Consider the following 21,516-nt stretch of genomic DNA (forward strand, 5'->3'; position numbering starts at 1 on the left):
TTCTTCTTCAAAATCGACCTCCGCTGCTCCCATGATAACTTGTGAGTAGTTCATCGCGTGAATACAATGATCCCAAGAGGTTCCTACATGATATTGATCTTTATGATGATATTTTTTCAATGATTCTCATTCTTATGTGGTGAAATATTACTTTATGATCAGATTATACATGTTGCTTTTCAATAATTATGGATATATATTGTTCTCCGATTCATTAGTCTATTCATTGTCCGGTTTTAGATAAAAGATAAGTATGAGCGAGTGGTGTGCATTAGATGAAGTAAATCTCTACAAGTGATTTTTTTTTCCGATGATAGTAAGAGAGAAAATGCTATAGTTGTTTTTGTCCCATTGAGGATATAATCATAGCTAACTCGTTATCCCGGTGATAAGTGCCGGTTGAAGGGAGTACATTATAAAATTATATTCATCTTGCTTAATGAAATGCTATGTTACACTAGTAGAAAACCCCCAGGCTAAAAAAATAATAATGCCTACACCAACGAAACTCATGGGATTCGAACTCACGAGCTTGTGTATTCAATCGGGCAACGCTTACCACCCCACCTACAGAGCACATTTGATTTTTTATGGGATGCCTTCCTTTTGAACTAGTCTATGAAGGACCTTTAGTCCGGGTAAGTGTTATCAACTAGGACTAAAAGTAGACCCTTTAATCCAGGTTAGTGTTATCAACTGGAACTAAAGGGTCAAGGCCTTTAGGACCATTAGTTTCGGCTGGCGTTACCAACCGGGACTAAAGATCTTCTACGCCCATGAAACTTAGAACCGGGACTAATGTGATGAATCAAAGGTCCTTTTTCTACTAATGTTATTACGTAACACTTAGAGATGCATGATGAATTTTGGCCTCTAGATAGAGTATTAGTTGTAGAGGTTTGCAGACGGATACCAATCTATCGATACATGACCTGGTCTTTATATGGCTAGCTTACCATAACAAGATTCTTGAACAAGTTGTTGTACGGCCGATGCATTTGCCTCCTTTTCTAAGGGCATTGACGATAAAATGGATTACACCAGAGCCGAAAAACTCCCCTGTTCGCCTGACCCGCAACCGCGAGGGGGGGGGGGCGAACCCTAGACTCCTCCGCCGCCAGCCTCCTCTTCCCCTCCTCCTCCCCTCGCTGCAGCCGGTGCGCACCGCCTAGCAAAGCCCGGTCGGCGTAGGCGGCGGCGGGGCCTCCTTCCTCCTCGGCGGCTCCCTGCAATGCGGGATGCAGGCGCCTCCTGGGGACGCCGTGCTCGCGCAGGGTGCGGCGGCGCCGCCGCGGTCGGCCGTGCCAGCGACCGTGGAGGCGGCGGTGGCTGCGTGACCTCGCCTGGCCGTGGAGCGGCGGGGGCTGCGAGCGGGAGGTGCGGGCTTCCAGGGTGGCCAGCGGATCTGGCGGCGGCGGCTGTCTTGGCAAGGCAGGGCGCAGGAGGTGAGGGGCGTCCTGGGCGCGTCTTCGGTTCGGCGGCTGCGGCAAGCTCGGACGGTGGCGGGTCGCCGCGCCTCCGGCCAGATCCTCTCGGATCTGGTCCCTAGTGGCGGCGGGCGGCGCGGGGTGGTGGCGGAGGTCCAACAGGAGCTCTGCATGTTGTGGCTTGCAGCGGTGTGGCTGCAACCACGCGGTCGGCCTGGTCTGCGCGCGGCGACGGTCGGACATGCTCTGGCTCCTGCTCGTCTGCGGTTGACCCGGGTGAGCTTTCCCTCTCTTCTCGGATTCCGATACAGGATCGACTGGCAGGGGCGGCTCCATGGTGCGGCGTTGTTGCGTGCGAGGGTTTGCCAGCGGTGGCATGGGACTCCGGAATGGGGGCAGGGTGCCCCTCCGTTGCATCTAGTGGCTACATTGTGTGGCTGCCGGAGTTCCCCTGGCCCAGTCTGGCCACCACGGCCACCAACCTTGCCAATGTGTGCGCTTTGGGGTGGAAGGGGTCTTCTGCTCCATTCTGGTTGGTCGCGTCGGTATGCTGTATCCCTGGACGAGAGGTAGGCTCGGATCTGGGGCGGCGGCCCTTTGGTGGAAGATGGGGTGCTTGTGGGCAGAGCACGCGGCGGCCCTTTGGTGGAAGATGGGGTGCTTGTGGGCAGAGCACGCGGCTCAGGCGCTGCCCGATCACCATGGTCGTGCGGGCAGCATGGTGGTCGGGGAGTGTTGTTGAATGGAGGTGGTGCGGGTGACTATACCCCACTTTGGTGACAGGGAGTGTTGGCCGGGTGAAAACCCGCTCTGACTTGTCAGGCCGGCGGCGGCGACGTTCTGACGCCATTCCCTTCTTGAAGGCGTCGTCGCGGTATCTCTCTTGCCACCATGTGCTCCGGGGGAAACCCTATTCATTGAATGGGCGGTGGCGGCACTCCGGTGTCGTTCCCTTCCTGAAGGCGTCGCCTTGGAGCCCAGTGTTCATCATGCACGACATCTTCTCTTCGCGGTGGCTCATCCACGGTTGAGGGCCCGACGACTTCATAGCAGTGCTTAGTGTTTCATCTGTTGTTTGTTTGGAGTTGTTTAGGGTGGTGTTCCTGTTGTCGGCGTCCTTGTATCCAGCCTTGGGTGGGTGTGTTGTGGTTGTGTGTTTGTATCGGCTTGTTCGGTGATGGTGCTTTATATATAAAGCGGGGAAAACCCTTTTTCGTATGAAATGGATTACTCAATCGTGGGAGAATTACACGGCAAATGGGCAGAACCTGGTGATGGTGGTCGCTGCAAAAGTCTCCCCTTTCCGAGTGACATAGGCTTGCACAAGACGAACTACGTCAGGTGGCTGCCATATGAGTTCTAGCAAAACTGTATGAGGGAGTACCTAAAAGAGAAAAACATACTTTTCATCTCTTAACTCTTGGTGAAATCTAGATTTGGTCCCTCAACTTTAAAATCGGACAACTTGCATCCCCCAACTACCGAAACCGGACAAGGTTCGTCCCTGGACTCGGTTTTAACCCGTTTTGGTGTTGAGTCATCCTGGTTTTGACCGGTGCTCACTCATATTCCTGTATTTTTTTATATCCGTGAACTTTTTGAAATTCACATACACTTTTCAACTCCTCGTAGTTTTTTCAAGGTCGCGTATTTTTTTTCAAAAATAAACATTCTTTTTCAAATCAGCAAACTATTCTGAAATTCACGTACTTCTTTCAAATCCATGATTTTTTAACATTTACATACTTTTTCCAAATCCCCGTATTTTTCCCAAGTTTGTGTAATTTTATCAAATCCAAATATTTTCCAAAAGCCATGAACTGTTTTTGAAATTCACATAATTATTTCAAATCCACATGCTTTTCAAAGTCCGCATTTTTTAAAAATCCGTGTTCCTTTTATAATCCACGAACTTTGTTTGAAATTCACGTACTTGTTTCAAGTTGAAATTATTTTTGAAATCCACATATGTTTGCGTAAAAGAAGTCCATATCTGTGTACTTTTTTCAAGTTTGCATCAAATTTTGAAATTCATTAACTCTTTCAAGAAAATATACTCGAATATGAAAAGGTACATCAATTTTTAAAAAATTAAATGAACTTAAAAAAACTAAATGAACTTTAAAAAAATACGCATATTTGAAAAAGTACATGAACTTGGAAAATGTACGCAGATTAAAAAAAATACACAAATTTTAAAATGGTTCACGTATTTGAAAAAGTAACCCAACTTGAAAACATTACGTGGACTTGGAAAACGTAGGCAAATTTGAGTCGGAACGGTCAAAACCGGGATGGGACAGCACCAAAACCGGTCAAAACCGTGACCAGGGATGAATCTTGTCCGGTTTCAGAAGTTAAGGGTGCAAGTTGTCCGGTTTTGAAATTGATGGATCAAATTTAGACTCTGCCAAGAATTGAGGGACGAAAAGTATACTTTTCTCTACCTAAAACTCATCTAGAGGAGATATAATTTGGTCTTATTCACTTTGAAAACAAGAACAGATACAACCCACATTAGCACACACGCATCTTATAGCATCACATCCAATGTCTATAAAAGGTGAATGAGACCAAATTATATCTCATCAAGATGAGTTGTAGCAAAAATGTCTGATATATTGATACGGGGACGCCTCGGAAACGATCTTTCACGGTGCCAAAGAACTCACAAGGAGCAGCAACAAACTCACTCGATACTTGTTTCAACAAACTTTATTTCTCTCAAATGGCAAGAACAAGAGGAAACACTCTCAGATAAATTGCAGCGGATAACTAGCTGGGTTTACAAGGATGCAACCCAAACCATGAAGTTTGTGAACCTATGAAGAATCACAAGAGGGAACCACAAGGATCCTATATGAATTGAAGACATGCCCTCCAATCCACACACACGAGCTAACACTCGACGATACTAGTGCTCGCAGCACAACACAACCTCACCGGCTGTCTACAAACATAAACTCAGAAATCTCATCCCCCCTCACATGGAACAGCTGGGGAGTATTTATACTAGAAGCACCCACTAGTTAGGTGTGAAAACAACTAAAAAAGAAGGGTAAAATTCGTGAGCCCCAAGCTGTAGCATGAGCAAACTTGTTGGGCCTCGCACTGTAACAAATTCTTGGACAACTTGCATGGAAACTTGCACAACTTTTGACTCAAGACCTCAAATGATGCACCGTTTTTTTGAATGAAAGCTGACTTCTAAGACCATCTTTTCCAGCCTCTATAAAGTGCTAGAGTGTGACGCCCCCGATTCAACCGTACACTAATCATGCACGCAAACATGTACGATCAAGATCAGGGACTCACGGGAAGATATCACAACACAACTCTAAAATATAAATAAGTCATACAAGCATCATAATACAAGCCAGGGGCCTCGAGGGCTCGAATACAAGTGCTCGATCATAGACGAGTCAGCGGAAGCAACAATATCTGAGTACAGACATAAGTTAAACAAGTATGCCTTAAGAAGGCTAGCACAAACTGGGATACAGATCGAAAGAGGCGCAGGCCTCCTGCCTGGGATCCTCCTAAACTACTCCTGGTCGTCGTCAGCGGCCTGCACATAGTAGTACGCACCTCCAGAGTAGTAGTCGTCGTCGACGGTGGCGTCTGGATCCTGGGCTCCAACGTCTGGTTGCGGCATCCGAGAAGAAGAGGAAAATGGGGGGAAAAGGAAGCAAAGCAGCCGTGAGTACTCATCCAAAGTACTCGCAAGCAAGGAGCTACACTACATATGCATGGGTATATGTGTAAGGAGGCAATATGAGTGGACTGAACTGCAGAATGCCAGAATAAGAGGGGGATAGCTAGTCCTATCGTAGACTACGCTTCTGGCAGCCTCCGTCTTGCAGCATGTAGAAGAGAGTAGATTGAAGTCCTCCAAGTAGCACCGCATAGCATAAACCTACCCGGCGATCCTCCCCTCGTCGCCCTGTGGAAAAGCGATCACCGGGTTGTTTGTGGAACTTGTTTGGGTGTGTTTTATTAAGTATCCGGTTCTAGTTGTCATAAGGTCAAGATACAACTCTGGGTCGTCCTTTTACCGAGGGACACGGCTATTCGAATAGATTAACTTCCCTGCAGGGGTGCACCACATAACCCAACACGCTCGATCCCATTTGGCCGGACACACTTTCCTGGGTCATGCCCGGCCTTGGAAGATCAACACGTCGCAGCCCCACCTAGGCACAACAGAGAGGTCAGCACGTTGGTCTAAATCCTATACGCGCAGGGGTCTGGGCCCATCGCCCATTGCACACCTGCACGTTGCGAGGGCGGCCGGAAGCAGACCTAGCAACCTACATTACAAAGGAAGTCGCGTCACGCGGTCCAATCTGGCGCGCGCCGCTCAGTCGCTGATGTCACGAAGGCTTCGGCTGATACCACGACGTCGAGTGCCCATATCTTTCTCGCGTAGTTGGTTAGTGCGTATAGGCTAGTGGCCAGACTTAGATCAAATACCAAGATCTCGTTAAGTGTGTTATTATGAAGCAATCGCGAACGCCGACCAGGGCCAGGCCCACCTGTCTCCTAGGTGGTCTCAACCTGCCCTGTCGCTCCGCCACAAAGATCCACACAGAGGGCCGTCGGGACAAAGGTCCTTTCAGCCCCCAATCTGTGAATCACTCGCGGGTACTCCTCGAGCCAACCCGACTTTAGTCACCATCTGAAGTATGTATATATGTATAGTATATACCCGTTGAAAGATCGAGGATGTCGCCTAGAGGGGGGGTGAATAGGTGCTTTAAAATAATTATGGTTTAGGCTTGAAAAAATGTGGAATAAACCTAGCGGTTAATTTGTCAAGCACAAAACCTACAACAACTAGGCTCACCTATGTGCACCAACAACTTATGCTAAGCGAGATAAGCAACTATGTGATAGCAAGATATATGACAAAGAACAATATGGCTATCACAAAGTCAAGTGCATAAGTAAAGGGGCTCGGGTAAGAGATAACCGAGGCACGCAGAGACGACGATGTATCCCGAAGTTCACACCCTTGCGGATGCTAATCTCCGTTTGGAGCGGTGTGGAGGCACAATGCTCCCCAAGAAGCCACTAGGGCCACCGTAATCTCCTCACGCCCTCGCACAATGCAAGATGCCGTGAATCCACTAAGGGACCCTTGAGGGCGGTCACCGAACCCATACAAATGGAGACCCTTGGGGGTGGTAACCGAACCCGTACACTTTGGCAACCCTTGGGGGCGGTCACCGGAACCCGTCAAATTGCTCGGGGCGATCTCCACAACCTAATTGGAGACCCCGACGCTTGCCCGGAGCTTACACCATAATGATTGAGCTCCGAACACCACCAACCGACTAGGGCGCCCAAGCACCCAAGAGGAACAAGCTCAAGGGCACCAAGCACCCAAGAGTAATAAGCTTCTCAACTTGTAACTTCCACGTATCATCGTGGAGAACTCAAACCGATGCACAAATGCAATGGCAAGGACACACGGAGTGCCCAAGTCCTTCTCTCCCAAATCCCACCAAAGCAACTAATGCTAGGGAGGAAAATGAGAGGAAGAACAAGAAGGAGAACACCAAGAACTCCAAGATCTAGATCCAAGGGGTTCCCCTCACATAGAGGAGAAAGTGATTGGTGGAAACGTGGATCTAGATCTCCTCTCTCTTTTCCCTCAAAAACTAGCAAGAATCCATGGAGGGATTGAGAGATAGCAAGCTCAGAGAAGGTCAACAATGGGGGAAGAACACGAGCTCAAAGGATAAGGTTCATTGGGTAATAAGACCCCCTTTTATAGGAGGGGGAAAATCCAACCGTTACCCCACTGTACATCCCCGCACAGAGCGGTACTACCGCTAGGGAAGGGCGGTACTACCGCTCCGGGCGGTACTACCGCTCAACCCAGTGGTACTGCCGCGCTGCCAGGGCGGTACTACCGCTAGGGAAGAGCGGTACTACCGCTTAGGGCGGTACTACCGCTCCTACTACCTCCCTTAGTGCCGCAAAACCCGACACGAAAAACTTCGTTCGAGAATCGAGGCGGAAGTAGCCCAGACACACAGCGGTACTACGGCCGAAAATCCCAAGCGGTACTACCGTTCGGAGAGCGGTACTACCGCTTGGAGCGGTACTACCGCTCTGAGAGCGGTACTACCGCTGGGGAGCTTCGGCGGTACTACCGCTGAGGGTCACGGTACTACCGCTGGCACCAACCTAAAGCCACAACCACGAAAACAAAGAATACTCCAACAGAGAAGAGGCAGGGGAGGTATGCTTAGCAAACAAAGGAGTGACACCTCCAACAGAGAAGAACCGGTATACCCTCCAACACTGAAAACATCATAGAAGATGCATGTGAACTCCGTTTTCGATGAACTCGAGCTTGTCATGAACATGACCAAAAGCTCCAAATCTCACAAGGAGAAGAACCAAACAAGAACCAATAGTTATGATGCAAGGATGCAATGGTTTGAGCTCTCTACGAACGATACGATCAAGCAACTCATCGAGAGCCCCCCTTGATAGTACGGCAAACGATCCAATAACCCGGTCTCCCACAACTACCATGAGACCGGTAAAATAGAAAACCTATCAAGGGCAAACCTTTGCCTTGCACATGGTCCACTTGAGCTAGATGATGACGATCTTGACTCCCTCAAGTTGGACCACCTTTCTTGATTGCGTTGGCTCGATGAAGACTAGTAGATTGCTCCCCCATACTCCACTATGGGTGAGCCACTCTTCTGCACATCTTCACAAGTCCATTGTCGCCATAATGGACGGCAAGCTTCAAGCATATGATCTCTTCGTGATGATCCTACTTGAACTTGCACACCGCAACCTAACCCCACAAAGAACTCTCACGAAGACCATGGGTTAGTACACAAAGCGTAATTGACCATGCTTACCATACCATGGGATCGCTTGATCCCTCTCGATACATCTTCTATGCTTTGTGTGTTGATCAACTTGATTCATTCTTTGACTTAGTCTTGATCAGCCTTGAATCTTTCCAACTCTCTTCATTTGGCTGATGTCTTGAAGGTAAACATGAATGATCACACATTCTTGTTCTTCAAGACATGCTTGCAATAAGCTCAACACTCGCATGACCAATCTTTGGATAATTCCTTAATAGCACCTTGGTCAACTCATAAATTCCTTGAAACCAACACATGCACTTCAAGAAAAGCCTATGGACAAATCCTTCAAATATAACTCAAGACAACCATTAGTGCATAGAGATTGTCATCAATTACTAAAACCAAACATGGGGGCACCGCATGTTCTTTCACCCGTGATCACCTCCCGAGTGATCACGACCCAATAGTATAGCAAGGTAGACTGACAAGAATGTAGGGCCAGTGATGATAAACTAGCATCCTATACTAAGCATTTAGGATTGCGGGTAAGGTATCAATGACTGTAGCAACAATGACAGGCTATGCAACATAATAGGAGTAACTGAACAGTAACATGCTACACTACTCTAATGCAAGCAGTATAGAGAAGAATAGGCGATATCTGGTGATCAAGGGGGAGGGCTTGCCTGGTTGCTCTGGTAAGAAGGAGGGGTCGTCAACTCCGTAGTCGAACTGGGCAGCAGCAGCGTCGGTCTCGTAGTCTACCGGAGAGAAGAGGGGGAAGAAACAACAAATACAATGCAAACAGGTGCATATCGATGCATGACATGACAAGTAACGGTGCTAGGTGTGCCCTAACGCGATATTAGGTGATACCGGCGAAAGGGGGAAACATTCAGGAAAGTATCCCCAATGTTTCGCGTTTTCGGACAGATGAACCGGGGTGAAATGTTGCAGGTTCACTATGCTAGGGACACGTGGCGGACGAACGGGCTGCGTATCTGGATTCGTCTCATCGTTCTGAGCAACTTTCATGTACAAAGTATTTTCATCCGAGTTATGGACTATTTTATATTAATTTTTAAAGATTTAATTCATTTTTAGAATTAACAGAATTAATTTAATTAGGAAATGCCATTATGACGCCAGCATGACATCAGGGTGATGTCAGCAGTCAACAGTCAGTTGACTTGGTCAAATTGACGCGTGGGTCCATTCTGTCATTGACTGATATCTAATTAACAGTTACTTAGTTTAATTAGCAGGTTAAGTAAATTTAACTAGTCAACTATTCAGGATTTAATTAACTTAATTAATCTAGTTAATTAATTAGTTAATTAATATTTTTATTTATTTATTTATTTTTAATCCATTTTTATATCTTTTTTTAACGTTCCAGGGGCTGGGCCCCACATGTCATAGGCACAGGGGCCTATCAGGCGCCACTTAGCAGGCGCGGGTGCAGGATGCGGCCCGAGCGGGCGCACGCCCAGGTGCGGGCGGACCCGGCAAGGCGCCGGAGCAGGGGGGCGGTGGCCACGGCGAGGCCATGGCCGGAGCGGGGCGCGCTGGCCGTGCCCGGTGGAGAGGCGCCCGCGGCGAGGAGTGCTGGGCAAGGGGCAGCAGTGGCCGGACGGGGGCGTGTGCGCTCGGGCGGGAGCGCAGTGCTACGGGCGAAGAGGCTGCCGGGAGGGGAGGCCACGGTGCGGGCGCTGTGCACGGCAAGGTGGCCGCGGGCACCAGGCCGCAGGGAAGGCTATGGGACGAGGGTCGGGCGGAGCTGCGGGAGCATGCGGGCGAGCGAGTCCCATCGAGGACGACTCCGGCACGGGGTCAGAGAGGGAGATGGGGGTGGCGCTCAAAAGGGGTTGAAGGGGACTGGGCAGCGGGGCGCGAGGAGGAAGACGGGGACGAGCAACGCAGGGGAGGAGATCCGACGAGGAAGCAGTCCGGCGAGCTCCCCAGGCGGCGGTGAAGTCGAGATCCGGCAAGGAAGTCCGACGAACGGCGGGGTCCAGGAGGGACGAGGCGGCGACGGTGTGCGGCGTCGGTTCGCGGGGAGGACGGGCAGCGCGGTCGGCGCATCGAGGTTGGGCCCCTCCCCGATCCAGATGGGATCGAGCGGAGAGGGGGAGAGGGAGAGGCGAGCGAGTGGGGGGAAGTGGGGGTGCTGGGTGTCGGTTAGGGTTTGGGCAAGGGGTGTATAGGGAGTGGGGTGGGCCGGTTGGGTCGGCCGGCTGGGCCTTGGCCCAGTTGGCTAGGGGGGAGGGGGTTGTTTCCTTTTCTCTTTAGTTTTGTTAGGTTTTCTTTTTTTATTCCTTTTATGTTTTAATTCAATTTAAAATATTTATGCATTCTGTAAAAGTGTGTTTCCTTCACCTTAAATATCTAAATATTATTTGGCACAACCAGAACATTTTATTTTTAATGTTTGAAAACTTTGATGTTTGGCTTTAATTAAATTTGAGTTTGAATCGGTTTCTAATCAACGCGAGTTACTCTTAGTAACCGAGGTGACGTGGCATCATTACGACGGGGTTACTGTAGCTTAATTACCCGGGTGTCACATAGAGACTTCCAGAATTAATTAGGTTTAGGTGGGAAGTTGCAGCTGGAAATCTGATGTGTCATTTCTCCCAAAATAGGCACCGGAAGCTTCCCAACTAAGATAATGGTTTTGCCCTTGTCTTCCTTTGGATGCTCTAATGGTTCAGCATTTGTGCTAGCATTAACCTCACTCTTGGATGCCTTGGTCATGATTTGGTCCACATCATCCTCCCTTCCTTCAAACAAAACCGTCCTCGGTTTTGAGGTATTCCTTTTTGGCTTCTTCACTTGTGGGAATTGCTCAACCTTGAGTACTTGATCCACCATAGGTTCCAAGACATGGTTCACTTCTTGATGGATGAAAGAATACTTGTTAGACCTCCCATGGTGAGTAGCATCATGATCAAACTGCCACGGTCTTCCCAAAAGAAGATGACAAGCTCGCATTGGCACCACATCACATACCACTTTGTCCACATAACTTCGCACTGGAAATTGCACCCTCGCACGATGCGTAATCTTCAGCTTACCAACACCATTCAGCCACTTCACATAATATGGCTGGGGCTGCCTCCATGTTGACATCCCAAGAGCATGCACAAGATCACTACTAATGATGTTGTTGTAGCTGCCTCCATCGATGACCACCTTGCAGTTTTTGTCCTTGATCTTACAAATGGATTGGAACACATTTTTTCGTTGGCCCTTCTCCATAATAGGAGCATCATCATGAGCCACTTTGCGAACCATGCGATTAACACCATCTCCTCCATCTGAACTCAGAGGTGCTCCGGTCTCAAAAGTACAATAATTTGCATATTTCTTCTTAGATTCAGATTTGTCACTTGAGTCATCGGTGACATATCCATCATTTGTGAGTAAAACCTTCTTCAGATTAGGACAATTCTTCTTGAAGTGACCTCTACCCTTGCATGTATGGCACTGAATATTACTAATGCGAGTGGCAGGAGTATTGGAAGATTCAACCTTTGATGCATTAGCTTCCTTTGTAGTCATCTTGTTGTGTGAGCAAAAATCTGCAGCGACACTTCCGTCTACTTCTCGCTGAGCTGAACCTCTCTAAGTGCTTGATGTATAGGTTTGGCTGCGATTTTGGCGACGCTTCAGCTGCTGCTCTACACGAATAGCTTGATGCACAAGTTCTTGCAAATCTTGATATGTAACCATCTCTATCCTTTCTTGCACATCTTCATTCAGTCCATGAAAGGATCTTGACATTGTGGCCTCCTCTGGCTCATTCACCGCTGTCCTAATCATCAAAATCTCCATCTCTTTATAGTACTCATCAACACTAGAATTACCTTGGCACAACCATTGGAGTCGATTATACAAGGTTCTTGTGAAATGTTCAGGAACAAACCATCTCTGCAACAGATTTTTCATTTGCACCCATGTCTCCGGACGACCTCCAACACGACACAATTGGTTCCACCAAATCAAAGCATATCCAGTAAACTCAATGGATGCATATCGTACCTTCTTCTCCTCGGTATAGCGGTGGCTGTCAAAAATCTGATCCACACGCATCTCCACTCCAAATAATCATCGAGCTCGGTTTTCACATTGAACGATGGTATGGTAAGTTTGAATTTACCAATCCCATCATCTTCATGGTCACGATGAGCACGCCCATCACCTCTTCCTCCCATGGCAAAGCCTTCTTGGCCTTCTCCGCGACGATCATGATGAACACGTCGTGGTCGAGGCTCGTAGTAGTTTTGAGCATCATCGGAGTGGTCGCTCCAATGCTCTCCATGGTGGTCCTGCTGTATGGGGAGTTGTCGGTGTCGACCCCGTGCCGCAAGCCCATCTCGTGGTGGCGACGATGGTGCCCAAGTAGCACCTCGCTGGTCGTAGCGAGCACGCCGAGGTGGTGCAGCGTAGTAGCTATGAGCATCACCCGAGTAGACGTGGTTGTGCTCTCCATGCTCCTCCTCAAGGTGGCGTTGGCCCTGCTATTCGGGGATTTGTCGATGTCGACCCCGTGCAGCAAGCCTATCTCGACGGAGTTCCTCGGTGAGGGAGTCGATTCTACGGCCAAGGTTGGTCTCCACGGCCGATATGCGCCTCTCCACCTTGTTCAACACATACTCTCGTGTATCCTCCAATGCCAACACATAGGCGGGCTGTAGGCTTGGATCATACACGGGAAGTGGCAGCTCCTCCTCCATGAGGTGCCTACCTCCATGCACACCATCAACACTGCTGGATCTCCTCGAACCCATGGAAGCTTCTCAAGAACAAAATCAGCAAGAGAGAAAATAGCACCGCGAACAATCTAAAGCTCTGATGCCAAGATGATACGGGGACGCCTCGGAAACGATCTTTCACGGTGCCAAAGAACTCACAAGGAGCAGCAACAAACTCACTCGATACTTGTTTCAACAAACTTTGCTTCTCTCAAGTGGCAAGAATAAGAGGAAACACTCTCAGATAAATTGCAGCGGATAACTAGCTGGGTTTATAAGGATGCAACCCAAACCATGAAGCTTGTGAACCTATGAAGAATCACAAAAGGGAACCACAAGGATCCTACATGAATTGAGGACAAGCCCTCAATCCACACACACGAGCTAACACTCGATGATACTAGTGCTCACAATACAACACAACCTCACCGGCTGTCTACAAACATAAACTCAGAAATCTCATTCCCCTCACATGAAACAGCTGGGGAGTATTTATACTAGAAGCACCCACTAGTTAGGTGTGAAAACAACTAAAAAAGAAGGGTAAATTTGTGAGCCCCAAGTTGTAGCAGGAGCAAATTTATTGAGCCTCGCGCTGTAATAAATTTCTGAACAGCTTGTATGGAAACTTGCACAACTTCTAATTCAAGACCTCAAATGATGCACCGTTAGGTGTAACGCGTGCCTTCTGATCAACCATTCCATGGATGGATCATGCACTCGCGCTATATTCTGTGATCTGATCGTTAGTGTGAACGTAACATCTTTACCTCTATCGCTTCCGGCCGGATGCATTGTATTCTTGTGTTACTTTCAGAGGCCCAGCAAAGCTTTGTTTAATGCTTTAGGTTTGCAGTTGAGATTTCTCGTGTAATCTTGACAGAGTCAACGACGCGGCAGTTAGTGCTTGCTTAGTGATTTTCTTGTTCTCATATTTAGAGCATGGCTAATACTATCTCTGCACCAAGATTTAAGACGTTTTTTAGTCTAAACTAGCCTTAAGAACGTCTTATATTTTAATACGGAGAGAGTAGTGCGAAACTAGAGCACATATAACAGGATCCTATAGCAGGTTTCTGTCGGAAAAGGTTCGTACGTGAAATACGAATAGCAGGGTTACAGGGTTAATTGATAGTATAGCCGGTTGTTCGTTATATGGAAGGTATCAATTAATAAACCTGACTACTCCATACAACGAACAACCGGTCCATATAATGAACAACCGGCTATAGAGTTGATTCCATTGCTTGTATTTTTGGGGCATAATCCCCGTTTGACTTTGTACCTTTGATTCTTCAACCCTCTAAGATGGCTAACATTTGCTAGGGAGGATGGCCTTGGCGAATGATTTTCATGACAATTTTAGTTTTGGGGGGATGGCAATTTCTTTCGAGAGAAGGCAATACCTTCTAAAACTGTAATCGACTTATCGTATGATCTCGATTAAATGGCTACGAGGACGTTTTACTTGGAGTTTCTTCCCGGCGAACGTTTGCCAGTTCGCATTGTCGTGATTCTTTCATGGGGTCAGACTTGTCGGCAAATGTTGCAAGATAAAATGAAAGGGTCTAGTGACCATGCAGGGGATCAGAAATCGTCAGGGCCTAAGAGCTTCTCCAACAACCTCCCGAAAAAAACCAATAAACGTTTTTTGGGCTATCCCAATAATTTAGGGAGTGTTTGCAAGTGAGGTGCTTTTATGGAGCCCCAAGAATTTCTTTCCCAATACAAAATCTGACTTTGAGGACGTCCCACTTGTCAACAAGATGTTGTTCTTTCTCCGGTGGTGGCTCAGCAGACTCCGGCGACGTGACAGTGGCTAACAGACGGTGGTCGGTCGCAGGCTATGGGGTATTATGGTGAGCAATGACGGCGAGCGGCAGCGGCGCGGCGGTGAGCGGGTTGCGGTGACGGCTGTCGTTGACGAGAAGCGGCGAATGCGCGTCTGTCTTCAGCTTTCGGCGGTGGCGCGGCGGTGAGCGGGTTGTGGTGACGGCTGTCGTCGATGAGCAGCGATGGATGCACATTTGTCTTCGGCTTCACGTGGTGGGCGGCGGTGAGATCGGGTAGCGGGTCTCTGACGACGGTTTAGTGGTCTCCCATGGGGGTGCACTAACGTGGCAATCATTGGAAGTTGGATTTGGAGGCTGATTATTGTGACGTCCCAATAGGGGATTGGGAATGCGTTGAAGCATTTTTTTTTTCATCTCAACTCTCCCCGTACATGAAATTTAATGGGAAAAGAATGTTGTTGAGCATCTGCAACACCGAACCTCAAATCGCCCGCATCTGTTTGGACCACGCGGTTCGGGTGTGTTTTGCCATCCAACATGGTACTTCATCCTTTCGTGGACCGGTCCGGATGTCCATTTTTCCGCAAACCAGAGGAGGGGGTTTTGCAGGCATTTGGACCACTACCACACAGGCGTCCAACATCCTGGTCCCACCCAAAACCCCTCTTCCTTGCCCGCTCCCTTTCCCGTGTGAAGCAGTTGTCGTGCATTTATGCTGGTTAGCGTTGCATTCATGCAGGCCCAGAGTGGACATGACCTCTCACTAGAGCCGACATTGAAGGGGTGCACCACCTGCGTCACGTCCCGGGGCACGCGCCTTCTCTCCACATTCAAACGACACCCATTTGTCTGTCTCTCTCCATTGAACAAGTGTGGTTGCCGATGAACCTACTTCGACGCCACATGTTCGTCTGTTTGCTGGTCGGCATTAAACACCCTGCCGCTTGGTCTGGCATCCGCCCACTCTTTAAACGTTGTCAGGGCCAGCAACAGCTGCATCACACATCTGCTCATGATCTCCTCTGTGTACCATACCAGCCATGGCCTCGAGTTCCAAAGCCCTCTGGGATAGCCTCTCTGGCATTGCGGTCGGTTGGCAGGCCCGCCAAGCCAACCGGATATAGGTTGGCTCGCCGATGAGCTCACCAGAGGGCAACGATGTGGATGAGCCAATGGAAGAGGCGTCCGACGACGATCCGGTGCCACCGCCCTCGGTGGTCCACACGGGCATCACTATGGGCGAGGCTTGGGCCCACTTCACCGACATGGTGTAAGAGGGGGAGGCGGTGTTTCGGCAGGCGCGGTCGACCAGAGGTACAACCTCCGGCTCCTCGATGAGCACCTACCTGTGGAGGAGCAAATCGGCCGTGACCAGGCGAACGACAACTCTGACACGAACATGGTAGCTGATGTGGATGAGAAGAAGGCACCACTCATGTCCTACCGCACAGTTCGCGACATCCCTCGCGAGCGATGGCGGCTGCGCATCTTGCGGACGGAGAAAGACACTATGTTCGTGGAGATCGATGCAGCGGCGAAGAAGTTTGATGACAGCACCAATGATGTCACCAGCTCCATGTCGGCGCGCACCGCCGCCACGACGACGAGGTTGGCACATCCACGACCATCACTGATAACGAGGAAGAGTAGAACATGGGAGACTGCCGCCGCTTTGGTCCCAGGAAGGCCACCGCCACCGTCTTGCCGGGCCTCTCAACTGGTGAGCTTGCCCGCTTCGCGGAGGCGGATGCCATTATTCTCCCCCTGGTGCCGAAGCTTCATTTCCCGGGGCTTAGAGCTTGCTGCCGGACATGGGGAAGACATATCATGGGAAACAGACGACGCCGCGGTCGGCGGCCATTTTAGACTAGATTAGAATAGCCTATTCCACTATAGTTTAGTTGAAACATGTCAAAATGTAATGAATGTATGTGCTCCGGTTTAGATGGAAAACATCCGGTTTAATGTAAAAATTCTTTAAGTTTGAATCAAACTCATTTAGTGTATTCAAATTTGCATCAAATGTGACGGATGTTTGCTGCTAGCTTTGGATGATCGACTCTTATATCAATGTTGGGACCCCTATCTGGATCAATCCACAACCAGATGCGGTGTCTGTTTTAGGGATCCGGGTTGTCCGCGGGGACCATAAAACCAAGAAACAATTATTCCGTATACAGGATGCTGGCTGCACCGGAGTTACCATGCTAGAAACCGATCGTCGCCGACGATAGTGTGGAACAAATCGGGTGCAATTCTCTATTGGCAATTGTCCTTTTGGACAATATACTCCGTACATATACCTCTCGTGACAGTATTGTACGTACTGCGCCGGCAGAACCATGGATATATGCCGTGACGGCAAAGCTGTCTACCATGTCAACGTTCTACAATGCATTAGCTTTCTTTACAATTATCCTACACCTACGAACTTTCTTAATTATGCTTCAGCATTAAAAACGTAATGATGATATGAATTACGCGGAACTTTGCTAGACCATAGTGACGGTGGTCGCCGCAGAAGTCTTCCCCTTCGAGTGACATAGGCTTGGACCAATGGAATCACGTCACGCGGTCACTCCGTCTATATAAACGCGGGTGCACGCCAGTCGACCACAACCCGATAAAGATCGAGATTCCATCGAGAGCAGTGGCAATGAAAATGGATCTGAAGATGATCATCGTGTGCTCGGTCGTCGGCTCTCTCGGGGTGCTCAGTGCCATCCTGGGCTTCTCAGCCGAGGGCACGAAGCTCACTGTAAGCTAGCCCCACATTACATTCATCTCCTTGCGTACTGAACATACGTACATATATACTCCTGGATTATGTGTTTGCTTGGATTCTTGGTCTGTATCTGTGTGCGTGCTCTGTTGAAGTACGTGTGTTTTCTTCTTGTTCTGTGCTGAAACTGCGGATATATGTCTCGCAGATTTTTGACGTGTACGAGGGTGTAGGGGTGTGCCTGAACCCGCAGAACCCCGCGTTCGGGCTCGGGGTGTGCGCGGCCATCTTCCTGGCCGTAGCTCAGATCATCTTCGCCGCCCTCGGCGGCTGCTGCGGCTGCTGCAAGTCCCGCGCCATCCCCTCCCAGAGCAAACGGGTCATCGGCGTCATCTGCGCCGTCTTCTCATGGTGAGTGGCCGATCGCTCGCTACCCGGAGCACGCGGGTTGCGCGTGGGTGACCAACCACTAGTGCTCACTTAAACGTGCATGCATGCATGCAGGATTGTGGCGGCGGTCGCCTTTGGGATGCTGGTGGTAGAAGCGGCCGCAAACGCCCCCGGGACGCGTGAAACGTCAGCGTCCGGCTATTGCTACATCCCCATAGACGGCATCTTCGCCGGCGGCGCCGCGCTCACGCTCGTCGCCACGGCCCTCGGGATCACCTCCTACGTCATGCTCCGCACGCAGCCTGCCACTGTTGCCGAGACCGCCGCGCCCAAGGAAGGCGAGCAGATGCCGGCGAGCGCCGCCGGGATCTCGACGGGGCAGCCGCAGTTCCCGCCGCAGCCTCCCCAGGGGCAGGCGCTGCCCGCGCCGCCGAGCTACCCGCAGTACTCTGCGCCGCCCGCGCCGCCGAGCTACCCGCAGTACTCTGCACCGCCCCAGGGTCAGCCGTACGACCAAGCGCCCTACCCGCCTCCTCCGGCACAGGGCTATGGAGCGCACGCGCCCAACCAGCAGCAGCAGCAGTTTCCCCCTCCTACTACAGAAGGCTACGCAGCGCACGCGCCGAACCAGCAGCACCCCCCTCCTTCTGCTCCTCCTAAAGGACACGAACAGGTGTAACGCGCGCCATCTGATCAACCATCATCGTCAAACGTGCGTCTGTGTTACTAGCCCAGTGCCCGTGCGTTGCAATGAGAGTATGTTTATCCTAATAACTATGTTTTCATGTATGTAGGAAAAACTATGTTCCTCTCTCTCTTTCTCCCTTCCTTAGATCCATTTTGCAAGCGTGCGAGTGCAACACGTGCGTAATCACTTTTGTGTGGTTGCCTATCGTGGACTTATAATACTATTGCCACCCCTCGCAGCCTCGCCCTTTAGAAATCATTGCCATGGGAGATGATGGTGTCATACACAAGAAAAAGTTGCTACCTTGCCTAATGCGTATGTGAAATAATCTGAGCTTGCCTATCAAGGAGATGAATTAGGGGTGGTTTCCATTTTGAAGATAGGCAAGTTTTAGAAAGAATCCAAACTTACCTATCAAGGACATGTGTTAGTGATGGATATGGAAATAACCCCAACTTGCCATGTACGTGTCTATTGTGTTGTCTTCACCATGGAAATAATCCAAACTTGTGCTGTACATATGTATTGCTCTGTCTCCCTATCTATTTATTATGGAAAATTAGTCCAACGAGACTGTACACAATTTCGAATATAGTACTTGTCTATGTCTACAAAGAACACCCTACCTCCAAAGCGTATGAGGACGTGGGCATAGCCCAGTGGTTGGGGGCGCATGATTGTAAACCTAACGACCAGAGTTCGATCCACGTCGGGGACGAATTTCTGGAATTCTCATGAGGGATGCTTCTTCTATATCAATAAATCCGTGGGTGCTAGTGCCCATGGAGTTTCATTTTTTTTTTCAAAAAACATTGCGTATTGGCAAAATAAGAACATGAAAGACCAACACATTCTTGTTCGTGAGAACAATATAAAAGTAAAGCTACATTATATAGGAATAATTTGTTTGTCCATGTAAACTTACCTAGTCAAGCACTTCCTTTGACCGTACCATAGCAAGCTCATTTATCAAACAAAAGCTGCATAGTAAAGGTAAAAAATAGCTTAGGGGTGAAGGTCACATGAGTATAACTATCACTGGTGTACAATTGCTTTGGCAGGTCAGCCCAAAATATCCAGCTCTGCATTACTACCCTCAACGAGCATAAAATATTAGTATATCAATCGCTGAATACAGGATCGATCACTACAAGAATAAAAACAAGTAAAGTCAACTCTCTTCTGGTAAATTTTGTGTAAGAACTACACAATTCATCCCGTTCACATTTTTGGCGGTCAGTCCCTCATATGTCAATCATATATGGTAATTAGCATATAACTAACATTCTAAAGTATACATTTTGACACAACAGAATGCAAAATTCTGATTAGAAATAGGGCATAATTCTACCATGCATGGACATAGCAAGAAATCATGGTGTTCTCACTTGAATATTATTTGATCCAGCCCACTTTTGAAAGAATTGGTTACCGTGCACCATGACTGAAGGCAGCGTCCAAAGCTGATTACCCTCTCTTCTCTGCTGCGTGCCGCTAAAGCGCTGCAAATCGAGTTGTACCATCAAGCAAGCAAGCGAGCAGGCTACAACTACAACAATCAAGCAAGTAGTTAGATTAGATTGAATCACGGGCTTCGCAGACACTGCATAGTAAAGGTAAAAAAACTAAAACGGGTAATAGTTTCCTGATATAACCTTAGCATGATCAGTCATTGTGGTTGTCGACGAGAAGCCCGTGCAAGGCCAACCGCTCACAGAAGGCGGCGACGGTGCCCTACTCCTAAGCAATAGCAGATTCTTCGATGGAGATCGCCGGTGGAAGCGGGGAGTCCACGTGACGCCTGCGGCGCTACATGATCGCATGGATGACCATGATCCCAATTCCCATCTTCTTGTGCAGCCACTCACCATCTGAGTTCAAGCGGCATGGATCATGGAAGATAGCACTGCACTGGAGCTGGGCTGCCGCGTACTTCGGTCTACCGCCGAGGTCAACTTCATCAGATGATGGGTGCGGCGACTGGATCAGGGGAATCGTAACATAACCGCAGCCCGCCCCTATCCCTGATTTGCGTGTCCCACACGAGCGATTGCATGGTTTAAGGCGGATGGGTTTTCCATAAGATTAATGCGTCATTAAAGAAGAAAGGAGATTGATTGACATAAGAAAGGAGATTGATTAGCATTATCAAATCAGATTTTTATTACCATACATGAACTGATTGTGTTTGCCAAATAACAAATTGCTTACAATACGTGAATTATTCAGTTATCAAAGTTAGAGTGGGCTTGTCCAGCCAAATGAGGATAAACCGGTAAACAGGGAACCGCCAGGAATAAAACCGATGGAGGGACAAAAGAAAATCGTGGACGGGAGAGGGGGTCGTACGAGAGGCTGGACGAAGGGAGGCGGACGTAAGAGGGGAGAGGGAACGTTATGTTTCTTTTAAGTAGTAGAGATATCAGTTTTGCTAAGTCTCAGTCCACCGGGACTTCGTTACGCTCAGTTGATGCTATGTTCCTCTGATCTTGCATAGTGATTCGTACAAGTTTGTTTTCAGTTTTTTTTTCTTATATACTCCCTCCGTTCCGATTTACTCGTCATGGTTTTAGTTCAAATTGAACTAAAACCACGACGAGTAAATCGGAACGGAAGGAGTATATGTCAGTTGACTTAGGCTTGGTTAAGTCTCAGTTGACTGAGACCTAGCCACATCCGTGTTATATTATATATCCCTTCCGATCATTTTTCTTTTGCATGTAACATGCATACCTTCTTCTCTATCCTTGTGTATGCCTTTTTTTTCATTTTTGAGATGGATGCCTTTGTATTCTTGTGTTACTTTTGGATTAGAGGATCAGCAATGCTTGTTTACTATTTATACGTTTGCATTGAGATTTCTTGTGTAATCTTGAGACAGTCAGGAATACATC

General features: G+C 48.7%; 1 protein-coding gene across 1 annotated transcript; it reads left to right on the forward strand.

The window, feature by feature from the left end:
- Positions 1–16,221: 16,221 nt before the first annotated feature.
- Positions 16,222–18,613, forward strand: LOC119350521. The gene is given in 6 exon segments (XM_037618315.1): positions 16,222–16,542; positions 17,432–17,471; positions 17,474–17,580; positions 17,753–17,955; positions 18,049–18,349; positions 18,440–18,613. Coding segments are annotated over 6 exon segments (1,146 nt in total).
- The last annotated feature ends 2,903 nt before the right edge of the window (positions 18,614–21,516 follow it).

The sequence above is a fragment of the Triticum dicoccoides genome, chromosome 1B (genome assembly GCF_002162155.2).
Source record: "Triticum dicoccoides isolate Atlit2015 ecotype Zavitan chromosome 1B, WEW_v2.0, whole genome shotgun sequence".
Taxonomy (NCBI): Eukaryota; Viridiplantae; Streptophyta; class Magnoliopsida; order Poales; family Poaceae; genus Triticum; species Triticum dicoccoides.